Below are 11,466 nucleotides of genomic sequence, written 5' to 3'. Positions count from 1 at the left end.
GCCGCATGAATCATACCAGTGGCGGACGATTTGCTCCGCTAGGCCGGACCACTCAGGTCTTGTCTTGCCATGATATAAGATACGTCCCGCATATATTTCCAGGTTAGTCTTCGAATCTGACAGCTTTGGTTGCCGCGAAACTACTCAACAGAAGTAACACATGCAACGGGGTTCGAGGGCCATGCACTGGAAACCCGAAAGGGCCCGAGGGTGTTGATCCCTTACTCGGGCCATCAAGTTCCAGGGCCGAGAGCTGACATATCCGATCCGTTAGCATATCGAAAGAAAATAGGGGCATCAGTGGAACAGGCAAGACCGACTCGTGTGTTTCCCCAAGGCCGCCTCATGCGCGAAACCCTGGGGGTTCCCCGGCGTGGGATTCAGGGTGCCCACGTATAGGATCAGTGCCGCCGTCGCCGCCGCCGCCGCTGCTGCGGCTGCTGTACGGTGAATCGAAGACGATCCTTCGAAAAGGGAACCCTGCAGGAAGCAAAGTACCTGATCTATCTATACCCAATTTTATCCTTCCTGTCAACAGCAGGTCACATGCAGCCCTAATGTCTGACGTGGTGCTAGGAGAACAACCAACGCATATCTACATGCATACCTACATAGCAGTGCACATCTCTGGCCGGTAATTACACGCACGTTTTGGCTTTAGCCTAATTACTATTGGCTGTTGAGTCTGAGAGAGACACTGGCCGCCGAGTGCCGATGACATATGTGAGACTCTGTAGCGCAAACACGTAGGGATGATGAAGCTATACTGGCGTTCGTGGGCTCCATGTGTCACGGTTGAAAGCGCGAGCCACCAGTCTCCATCCCGTGCGGCGCGACCAAATCTCAGAACCGAGAAGACGGCGGGAGAGGAACGAGAGGGGAAATGGGCTAGAGAGCCAGAAAAAAAATAGCCAATGCGGCCTCACTCACGATCATGCGTGCAATGCAAACGCATAGTGGCGGAGCGCAAGTAACAGCTCTGGTTATCGATCTCTTGTTCTCTTCTTTTTCTTTGCTCCAGGCAGAGCAGACAGACCGCTGCTTCGATTTCTTGTGACTGCAGGTGCGTACAAATACGTACATAACCGAGAATAAATAAGTACAGGGCTGTCCAGCTAATGGCACGTGCAGAAAGGCATCTTGGTCCTGAGGCGCCAGAGGCTGGTTACATCGAGTCGCTAGACTTGATCGACCCTGGTCACGATAACGAGGATTCATTGGCGGCCGGATACCATCCGCAGCCCGGCTGGCCAAGCCGTGCGTGCCGCGGAGGAGAGAGGACGCTAAGGAAGGGGAGGGAGGGAGCGAGAGTGAGGGACCAGAATTAAAAAAAAAAAAAAAAAAAAAAAAAAGGCAAGATGTTTGTGTATGATAATGCTGATCATCCACGATCCCCCTTGCGTTTGAACTCAATATGGGGCTACGGAAACCGGGGTGGCTTGATTTGTGTTCGCTGGCGGCGGCTCTTTTTATCTAAATGATTGTCAAGCAATGGAAAGACGATTGAATGAGCAAACTGGGCAAGAAAAAGAAACGACATGGAAGGAAAAGAAAGTTGAGTGATTCCCAGGTCTCCAGATACCTAGGTACCCTTGCTCTGCCCAAAAAGCTACTTACTTTGTAGCCGAGACACCAGAACTACCCAGAGAGACCCCCCCTGCCCACCTCTAATGGCACTCGCTTGCAGATCATATCATCAAACTTGGCCACCAACAAAGACACAAACATGCAATGTGCGGCCATGGCCCGAACCATCAGACAGACTGTGCCCCAGCCTATGTACAGATAAGGTCTTTAGTATTACGGATTACAACACTACAGTACTAGGACTGCAAGTATGTCGGTATGCAATCCACCCTTCGACTGCCTGCCGCTAATCCCAATGGAAACCAAGCCGATGAACAGGAAATCGAACACGCGGGGCCCCGGGGCAAGACACGCAGACACGCAGACACGCACCCAGACAGCGATCGCGCACTGCGCCAAAAGAAACCAGGACGAGCTCCAATTTGGGCAAAGGGGCCCCCCCAGCATGGAAGCATCCCGGCCTTCCCTAGGCGGCTGAAGATGGGCCAGCATGAGGTTGCAGCAAACCAAAGACGGCGCAAATGCAAAACCCGCCTCTGCCATCCCACCGATCCGTGTCCTTTCATATTTGCCCTTGCCCACTGCCTGCGCACGCACTGTAGGATAGCTACGTGGAATGACGAGAACCTGCATCTGCACGTCGCCCGTTCGGGTAGACACGACCAGCCCAACGTTGCGGGCTCCGCCAAGCCACCCTTCGCTGGTGCTGCTATCTCCATGGGCTCGGCATGCAATGTGCACCTCGAATACTCGGTGTGCGCTCGACAAGCACCTTCGCATTGGGCCTGCCGCCGCAGATGTCGATACATGTCATCTCCTCCCTGAAACACTTTTGTCTGCTTTGGCCGTCGTTTATTGCGAGCTTGGTCCCAAAGTCTCTCCTTTCTCTCTCTCTCTCTTTTCTCTGCTGACTCCCAGACCAAGGCTCACCACTGGGTCAAGCTACCGCGCGCGGCAGATCATGTGCCGGATCTCTCAGAGGATAACCCCAGGTGCGAGGCTGTTTGCGGCTGGTACGTCACCAGTGTTTGATAATCAGTGGCGAGTAAGCAGCGATGATAAGTTTGTTTGGACGTCGACCGCCCCGAGAGATGATTGTCTGTCTACACGATAAATCAGCATCCCTCGCCTTCACCCTCCAGCACCGCACTATATAAGACTTCTCTTGTCCGCTACCAGCACCTCTTCTTCGCTACCAGAGCACACGCAACCCGCTGTCTGTGAACACACATCTCGCCATCATGTTGGCCGGAAACCGTTCCCAACAGAACATAATGAGATGCCTCCCGGGCTCAAGGCGCGCACAAAACCGGCCCGCATCCACTCAAAGAGACTCTTCTCCTCACCGGAACGGCCGTCAAGATTGGACTCACACAAACTACTCCCCACCGATCTCGCCCCCTCCAGAGCGCGATGATATCGAAGGCTACGAATGGGGGCCGTTGTCCATCTGGAACCAACACGCACCTAGAGTGAACATCTCGGTGGTGCTTTGCTTCCCACATGACGGGCAATCCGCCCAGCATACTATGAGCCATCTGGAATCGCGATTGGCCGTCCTCGCCCGCGAGAGGCCGCTCTTCGCCGCCCGGCTTCGTGTCGACCCTAGCTCCGGAGTGATCCTGATATCACAGTCTCCACAGAACGAAATTCCACTCGAGTGGTCTGTGGGAAACGAAGGAGAAAGGTACGACGAGATGAAGTCAAAGGGGTTTCCCCCCGATCTCTTCCTGGGCCCATCGACAAAACCGTCTGTCGGGCTCGATGACACGGAAAAGTGTACCCCGGCATGCACTGTTCACGTCCGGTTCGTCCGCGGCGGCCTCTTCCTGGTCTCCAACTTGCAGCATGCAGTGTGCGACGGAGAAACTCTAAAAGAGTTTCTCGAGTGTTTTGCTGCCGAGACAAGGGGTGACGCTCTGCTCGGGCCTTCAAACCAAAGCTTTCCCAATCTCGCGCGCCAACAAACAACCTCAAGTGATGGATTTCGCGATCTCGTAGCAAAATGTCCCGAGTATACCACGTTGCCAGACATGAATGGCCCCACGCAACCGAGGTATCTCGAGGGCGAAACCCCATTGCAGGAAATCGACAAGGTCGGCAAGATCTTCACGTTCTCGGTCAAACGAATCAAATATCTCCAACGGCTCACCTGCCCCGAGCCGAGCGACAACGACGTGTCTACAACTTATGAATGTCTAGCAGCCCTCGCATTCACTCATATCGTCAGGGCTCGTATAGAAACTGAAGAGTTTATAGGTTCGGCCGAGGAGATGGACGTCGCGACGCTCTGGAACTCGGTCAACTGGAAGACCCGGGCCTTCATTGATCGGACCAAGGACTACCTCGGGAATGCTACGTTTCCGACCTTTGCCACAATGCCCAAGACGAGGCTGCTGGAGGCGACAGACGACACCGCGAAATTGGCCGAAATTATCCCTTTGATAACGCAATCAGTTTATGCGATCGATGACAAGTACGCGGAACAGCGCCTGGAGATGCTCATAGCTTGCCCAGACCCCCAAATGATAGGCGTCAACTCGGATCCGAGGCAGTCCAACTACCTGGCCTTCAACACTTGGCGGCACTTTGGCGCCGATGCCAAGTGGAAAATCCCCGGGGTCCCCGTCATGAAGCCCGATGCGATCAGGAGGGGCCTGCCCACCTGGACCCTAAACACCGCCCTCATCCTCCCTGCCGAGAAGGAACCAGAGAGCCAGGAGCTGTTCGTGTGCTTGTCCCGGGCGGCCATGGACCGCCTATGTGCAGACCGTACCTGGTTGTCGTGGGTCGATCGTGTCATAGGTTAGCGACTCGCTCCTTCATGGTTAACCGCAACCGCCACCCCCGGAGGAGTTCCAGTATTTATCATTTATCCCTTTCCTTTTTCTATGTTTATTCCTTTATTACCTAAATTTATGTTTAATACCACAACAATGGGGAAGAAAAAAAAAAAACGAGGGCCGCCAATCGATTGGCATCGACCTTCTCATGGCAGGACTGCCGGCTTTGTGTTTACTACGATGATGATGATGGCCGTACGACCGATTCATAATCTTACATGTCTATCCGACAATGTATTTATCAGAAGAGACCAGTTGCACATGCAAAATTTGAAAGATGTTCATAAATGATCCGCCGTGAGCTTTCCGCCTTCGCAGACCGATGATGTGTAATCCCCCGTCGTGCGGTACCCTTTTCGAAGCGTCCTTGCTAGGCATCTTCGGAAGAGACGATAAGTAACGTGAATCCGTCTGCTCTTCGTCACACACACCCCGAGGATGGTGTCTACCAACAGTGTGCTGGTATCATTTAGGGAGGAGAGTGGACGGCGGGAAAAGGCACCGGAATAAAATACAGGCAGGTCCTGGTTGGCACCACCCTGCTATGAGAGAACTAAGAACTAAAGCGATGACACACCGTGATTATGTGTACGCGTCCTGGTTTTGGTCATTCACAACTTTGATCTATTCCCTCTGCCCTGTCGAGGTGGCATTTACTGTCTGTCTGACTGGTTCCGAAGCCGCGAAGCCGGGGTCAAGTTGTGTTTGCACACGATGAGAGTGAGCCCATAGGATTCGAGGCTGTCGTTAGCCTGCGCTGCCACTGGCCGTTCACTTTTCATGGGAATAGGTGAATCATTGGAACGATATCATATGGGGAGACGTTGATGTTTTGATTATTTATCAGTTGCGTTCCAAACCCTTCCACGGAATCATTTGGTCCTTTTGTCGTAGTTTGTCGTAGGTATTATACATATACTGTCGTCATGAGTGGAAACTTGCACAAGAGATTTTCCCTTCCATCCTACACCCGCACGGCTCTTGCCACCAGCTTTGCGTGCTCGCCCCACTTCTACTTGATCATACATACCATTACATCCTCAATACTTCTTCTGGGCCTTAGGCATCGATGAAGGACTTGACCTCCTTCAACCAAGCGTGGTACTCGCGCTGCTCCTTGGAGTCCATGTAGTCGGGCACGAAGACGGCCAGGGCCTGGGTGACGCCGCGCTCCTCGAGGTAGCGCTCCATCAGGATCTGGAGATCCTCATCGAGGCTGCCGAAGGGCGGGCCGGGGTAGGTGTCCTGGGCGGTGTGGCTGGCCTCGGCGCTATCGCCGTGGGCCAGCTTGGCGTCTTTGAAGTAGTAGAAGTTCTCGACCATGATCTGGCCGTTCTGGGCGACGGCCTCGATGTTGAGGGCGCCCTTGCCGTCCTTCTCGACGACGACGTTCAGGCGGCAGGGAACGGCGGGCTCGTCCTCCTCGCCCTCCAGACCCTCCTCGCCCTCGCCCTCGGTCTCGGCGGCGCGCTCACCGGTCTCCTCTTCTGCGAGGGCACTGTCCTCGTTGTAGATGTCATCGGGCTCGTAGTTGGCAAGATCAGAAATGGAGAAGCTGACGGTGATGCTGGTGCGGGGGGACAATGGTTAGTTATGCAGAAAATTAACTTCCAGAGAGTCAATGGCTTACTTCTCGTTGCCGAACTTGCGCTTAAGAATGACGTCCTCCTTGCCGGGGTTATCGACCAGCTCGAAGGCGCTGTTATCCAGGAAGTCCTTGATGCTGGCGGGCAGCTGCTCGTTCTCCTTCATCTCGCTCTCGAACAGCAGTTCGCTTTCGAGCTTCTGCGACAGCTCCTCATCGACCTCGCCAGCGGGGCCTCTGCGGAACTGGGTCGTGGAGAAGCTGGAGGTGAACTGGGAGGAGCGGAGGGGAGCCCATGTGGCCGCCTTGAGAAGAGAGCTGGAGCGGGCGACTGTGGATTGCCGAAGGGCAGCCGAGCTGAGGCGGCCGATGGAACGGGGCGCAGAGCGCGCAACGGCTCTCATAGACATCATCTTGAGTTGCTTTGTGAAAATAAACTGAAGAGGATTGGAGGGATGTGAAGTCGTTGGGGGGGAGGAGACGTAAAGTGCAATGGATGTCCAGTTTTGGGATATCGTGGGAAAAAAGACGGATGGAGGAGCTTTCAACCTTCTTCCAATGATGCAGCTTTCCAATGGGGCTCCATGGAAATTTTTGGCGCCCGCTAGCCCCGAAAGTCCCTTCTCAATCGATTGCGGCACGGGCCACATTCCTTGCTGTTTGTGGACTAGTGGCAGTTGGTTCTATCAGCCCGGGTTCACGGCCTACGGAAAGTACGTACCTCACTGGCCTTCAAGAGGGAAACCACTTTCCGTGCCATCATTGATGCTGATTTTGCTTGGTACTACTCATAATCCATCATTGAAATGTTTGAGCTATATCCAATGCCTACCTCCATAGTCATGGCGGTGCCAAAGTTGGATAGGCGGACAGAGCTGCACCATGAGATGGTTTGGGATACTCAGTCTATGGCAGCGTAAGCCTTTGATGGGTATCGATCTGGGACGTCCCTATGGATTTACATTTATTTACCCAAAGATAGCTCTTGGGTTGCTTTCCTTAGTCTTGGCCCTGGTTTGTATGCCGGAAAGAACTCATGAAGACGGAGGAGTGTTGCCTGCGTGTTTAGGAGTTGCAAAAGCATCGGGTGCGTGGACTTGTTATATATATGTATGCGAATTTTTTTATTTTTTATCTGGGGGAAACTTGATTGCTGCGAGTGTTTTGTTTCTGCAGGCCTCACCTGGCTTTGAGTCGAGGTTGAGGAGATAGAAGATCAGAGCAGTACTTGCGCGTCATAAATATGGCGTTATACCCAGACCTCGTGAAGACCATGAAAGATAAAGAAATATAGATCGATTAATAGTACGAAATGTTCCTGTAGAGATCCAATGGGCAAGATGATTCATAATGGACCAGTACACCGGAACTGATGCTTGTCCGGAATTAGAGAACGAGACGACACTCATAGTACAACAAACGCGCAGATAATCTGACTGTATGTAGGACAGTGGATCAGAACATCATCAACACTAGGTTCGGAGTCCAGCACAGCCTGAACAGACGCACCATGGCAGTACTCGAGGAGCTAATATTATGAGACTGTCTCCTGGGGATATGCCTTGCGAACTCAACACATGGAGGCTCAGGTGTTCCCCTTCAAATGCCATGATGAACGCTAAGGCACATCCTTAACATCCCCTTAGACAACTTGATCACTGTGAACCAAATCAGTATCTCCAGCTATGGATTGAAATAGAGGAGTTCCAAAAATGCACTTTGGTAAGTGTAGCAAACTCTCGAATTCTGTCAGTACTGTACTCGTATAAAGGTCTCCCTCGTTAGCAATATCCAGATATATGTATATAATTCACAAGGGGTGATACTAATCGACAGCTGATATCACCAATTAAAGTCCAGGGTTCTGTTCTCATACACCCCTTTTGGTGCGCGACTAGTCGTCGGGCAAAACAGCCTTTGCTGCCCGAGCCCTTGGGAATGATTACTACTTGCGTTCTCAAGGTGGCTCAAGGCTTACACGCGGAACTAGTTCCCTTGAGGCGGCATATAGCTACACAGCTTTATACAAATTGGTGGAGTGGAGTAATCAAGTTGCGATAGTAACATCTGTCCCACAGGGGCAGGCAGATCCTATAGTCGTCAAGCGGTGTAACGTAGCCACGTGCGGGAACGCCCGGCTGCCAGCCGTTTCACACATCGAGCTTCTGCTGCAGTACCATCCTATTTTATGCGATATGGGTGGGCCGGCTTCGCTGATGATTCCCCCGCCATCATGCCGATCGCGGGGGGCCGGGCATGGCGGTTGGATGCAGGACTCGCGGGCTGGAACACGTGGAGAGCGATGGGGGCATTCGGTCGTCTTATTTGGCTGTAGGTGCCGATATCGATAGCCTCGACGGAGCTCCGAGGCGGAGATCCGTAGATTGAGGACGGCTCAACAGGTCTCCTGATCGAGCCCGGCGGTCCCATACCTCCGAGTGGTAAATTTTCTTGTTCTTCTTGCGGCCTTCTATTATTATTGTCTTGCTGTTCGGTCAGATTAATAAGGTACTTTCAATAATACTTGCAGTTTCGTCTAATCAGAGACTGCCGGTGAGTAAGAAGGCAAGGCATGCACCAGTGATCAGTAATCATAGAACCTTACCTCCAGGCGCTGTCATGTGCAGAATACCAAATCTCCGTGAGAAATAATGTGATAGAATATGATATGACAACGGCCCTGCTGTTGTGGATGACAGCCACTGTCTGGGCACTGAGTAAAGACGCCATAGGCACACAAAGACCACCCACCCAAACCCGAATAATCACCATCCTAGCCCCTGAACGCCCTTTCGTGAATCATGACGGGGGATACACGTTGCCCAGTCTCAGACTGTTGCGGCGGTGTGTACCATAGACCCAAACGTCGTCTTATCTAGTGTACATAGCCGGTGCAATGGGGTATTCTTTGCACTTCCAGCAGTGCTGAGGTGTGCTCTTGGTTGCATTGCTAATGCCCCTTCCGCAACTTCCGAACAAGCCACTGCGTCTGGCGCGAGAGCAGTGTTTCTCTGAGATCAGGACTGTGTCCTCATGCTTGCAGACGAAGCAGACTCTCGAGTGGGTGATGTACTGGCACATATCTGTCAAATATCAGTTTGATGATCATTCGAACACCGATGGGAGTAGATTGCATGCATACTTGATAGGCTCAGGGTAATGTTGGACAGTTTCAGGTTTCCTATATGCGGTCTTGAGAGCGAACATATTCAGTGAAGATCGTCATGGGGAAGTGGAGCAGATGAGACGCGACTCTCATATCATATTATATACCACGAGGATTCCTTGTTTGCCATCTCATCCATGCATGAGATCGACATTCTCCTCCTCCCAGTGCCACCCCTCTTGTAAGATGGTTTGGAGGCAGCGCCGAAAACCAATAGAATCATGGGAAGAGCAACGAGTAAGTACAGATGCAGTCAAATGATTACTCAAGCTGTCAGTAAATGCCCAAGTACAAGCTACATGCTAAGGCTGCGCAGCTGCCACACCGGACGCCGAGGAAACGGTCGTTCGCTGCCCAGAGAACATGAGGATGGATTCGACGGCAGTACTCTGCGCATCTAGCCGTCTTTGGGAACTGATGGTGGTGATTGACTGAGGAGGCCTTTGTGCCATGTTTCACTTTCAACCCGACGTTAGCAAGACGCCGAGCTTATGTATGGGAGACAGCGTTCATGCGGCCGTGGCGGTTGAGAAGGTCTCGAGTCCAGGCTGCCGGCGCCGCAGCCTGGATACTGGATCCGGGGGCGGAGGCAGTGCATGCGGGTGGCTGCTGATTCAAATAGACGACCTTTCATCCAAACAAACCAATGGGTGGATGCGGAGGGCCGACCGACAGCAGCCGCAACGCTCAACTCACGTGTCACAGCAGGCCCTCGTGGGCGAGACCCCCATGGCAAGACCGGGTTCAGGTTGCGGCCGGTGCAGGCAACGAAAATGCCTACATACGCCACGCAGCGTGAAGGTGAAGACGACATGAGATGCACATCACGCATGACCCCACCGACAGCGAGGCGGGGCAATCATTATGCTGTGGCCAAAATGCAGTGTGTTATCGTCCCCTATCGGCCCTATGACGATGCCATGACTGTGATGGGAAAGAAAAGATGATGGCCGTGATAACACATGATTCTTATGTACCTAACCGCTGCCAACAAATCATCGTGGGGAATTGACAAGAAACCGCCTTGACCTGTCTCAGAAACGCCCTACGCCGGATGCAGCAGGCCATATGCTGGCAATGAACTGGAAAGATCAGCCGACGCAACATCGAGTCGTCAGAAAATGAAAATAAATGGAAGCCGGGTTTCGGTAGCAAGACGAGACTGCACTCGCCGGGTTCCCCTTAGTGGTCTCCTTTCGGCGGGAAGCTCGACGGCTGAACTCTGCCGCCCTCTGAGAGCTTAACCCATTTGAGGTTGGTCAGGTATGACCACGATCCCTCGAATCGATCTAATAGCATCACATTCTCCTCCGAGGTCAATTCAGGGAGTACTGGAAGCCGATTAGCCAGGCTGGAAAGAAGGGGGGCGTGGTATCAAGTGTGTGTAACGTACAGAATCCGTTCTCATACTCCTTCTGGAGAGTACTGATCTTCACCTTTAACAGGTCTTCCTTTGTGCTTGCAGGACGACCAGGGCGCCGCGCCTTCTTGAGGTCACTGAGCTCTTCATCGTATTGGTGTATATATCTTGTAGTAGAAGTTAGTGAAGGGGGGAACGGATTTCAGGTGTCAGGCGGATTTGCTCACGTCTTGACCAGCTCTTCCACAACTGAAGGCTCCAAGGGCTTCAGGTCATTCTGCTTGACGGCTTCTTGAAAGAAGAAGGCTCGATCGACTGGATGAGATCCGTCAGTATCGTAGTCATGAGGTGAGGGTGCTCTGAGTGTGAGTGAAAGCAGGGGGGCTGGATGCTGGATTGGTGGGGGTGGACGAACGGTATGGCCGATCGGCTTTCCTCCTGGCAGATGCGATTTTGTCGAGTTTGTCGTCTCTGGCTGCGGCACGGTGGAGTCTCTTGGAGTCCCTAGAATACTGGTGAATGGCGTCGATTTGGCCCTTCTTCTTGACGATGGCCTTCCTCGTTTTCTCTAATGTAGATTTCGGCATTTTGAGGGTAACTGGCAAGGTTGGGTTCCAGACTGGTCGTTCTTCAGGTGATGCAGATTGGAAATCTCTTTTCTCTCGTTCCCTTCTGCCAGAGCCGCCTTGCACATGGATGGGCATGGTGGGGCAAATGCCCAAAACCCAACCAATTTTCGGTCGACCTGGCTTGCCTGGCTGTCAGCCCCTCTGAGCACTGACCGTTGTTAACCTTACCAGGTTCAAAGGTCAGTACATACGCAGTACAGTACTCCGTACGCGTAGCGTTGCTGTGGTATCCGCATCTGCCACTAGACCTAATTTGGCTTGGCGTGGCTTCCAATCTCGGCCGCCTAGCCGCCCTG

General features: G+C 52.8%; 4 protein-coding genes across 4 annotated transcripts; 2 read left to right on the top strand and 2 right to left on the bottom strand.

Moving 5' to 3' along the window:
* Window positions 1-1,731: 1,731 nt before the first annotated feature.
* PG994_011888 (uncharacterized protein) lies at window positions 1,732-2,412 on the top strand (the record flags this gene model as incomplete). The annotated part of the gene is made up of 2 exons (XM_066863297.1): window positions 1,732-1,779; window positions 1,828-2,412. 2 exons carry the CDS (start codon window positions 1,732-1,734, stop codon window positions 2,410-2,412), a joined length of 633 nt encoding a protein of 210 aa, XP_066712407.1.
* A 449-nt stretch (window positions 2,413-2,861) lies between these two features.
* On the top strand, window positions 2,862-4,397 carry PG994_011887 (uncharacterized protein; the record flags this gene model as incomplete). The annotated part of the gene is made up of 1 exon (XM_066863296.1): window positions 2,862-4,397. One exon carries the CDS (start codon window positions 2,862-2,864, stop codon window positions 4,395-4,397), a length of 1,536 nt encoding a protein of 511 aa, XP_066712406.1.
* Window positions 4,398-5,489: 1,092 nt separating this feature from the next.
* PG994_011886 (regulatory protein SUAPRGA1) lies at window positions 5,490-6,428 on the bottom strand (the record flags this gene model as incomplete). Its single annotated transcript, XM_066863295.1, has 2 exons — window positions 5,490-5,997; window positions 6,061-6,428. 2 exons carry the CDS (start codon window positions 6,426-6,428, stop codon window positions 5,490-5,492), a joined length of 876 nt encoding a protein of 291 aa, XP_066712405.1.
* Window positions 6,429-10,363: 3,935 nt separating this feature from the next.
* Window positions 10,364-11,128, bottom strand: PG994_011885 (uncharacterized protein; the record flags this gene model as incomplete). The annotated part of the gene is made up of 4 exons (XM_066863294.1): window positions 10,364-10,512; window positions 10,575-10,708; window positions 10,769-10,856; window positions 10,957-11,128. The coding sequence occupies 4 exons, from the start codon at window positions 11,126-11,128 to the stop codon at window positions 10,364-10,366; spliced, it is 543 nt and encodes a 180-aa protein (XP_066712404.1).
* Window positions 11,129-11,466: the final 338 nt, after the last annotated feature.

This window comes from Apiospora phragmitis, assembly GCF_038363925.1.
Source record: "Apiospora phragmitis strain CBS 135458 chromosome Unknown utg000010l:1.0-9815664.0:1.0-9183399.0, whole genome shotgun sequence".
Classification (NCBI taxonomy): domain Eukaryota; kingdom Fungi; phylum Ascomycota; class Sordariomycetes; order Amphisphaeriales; family Apiosporaceae; genus Apiospora; species Apiospora phragmitis.
This window is presented reverse-complemented; position numbering and strand designations above follow the sequence as displayed.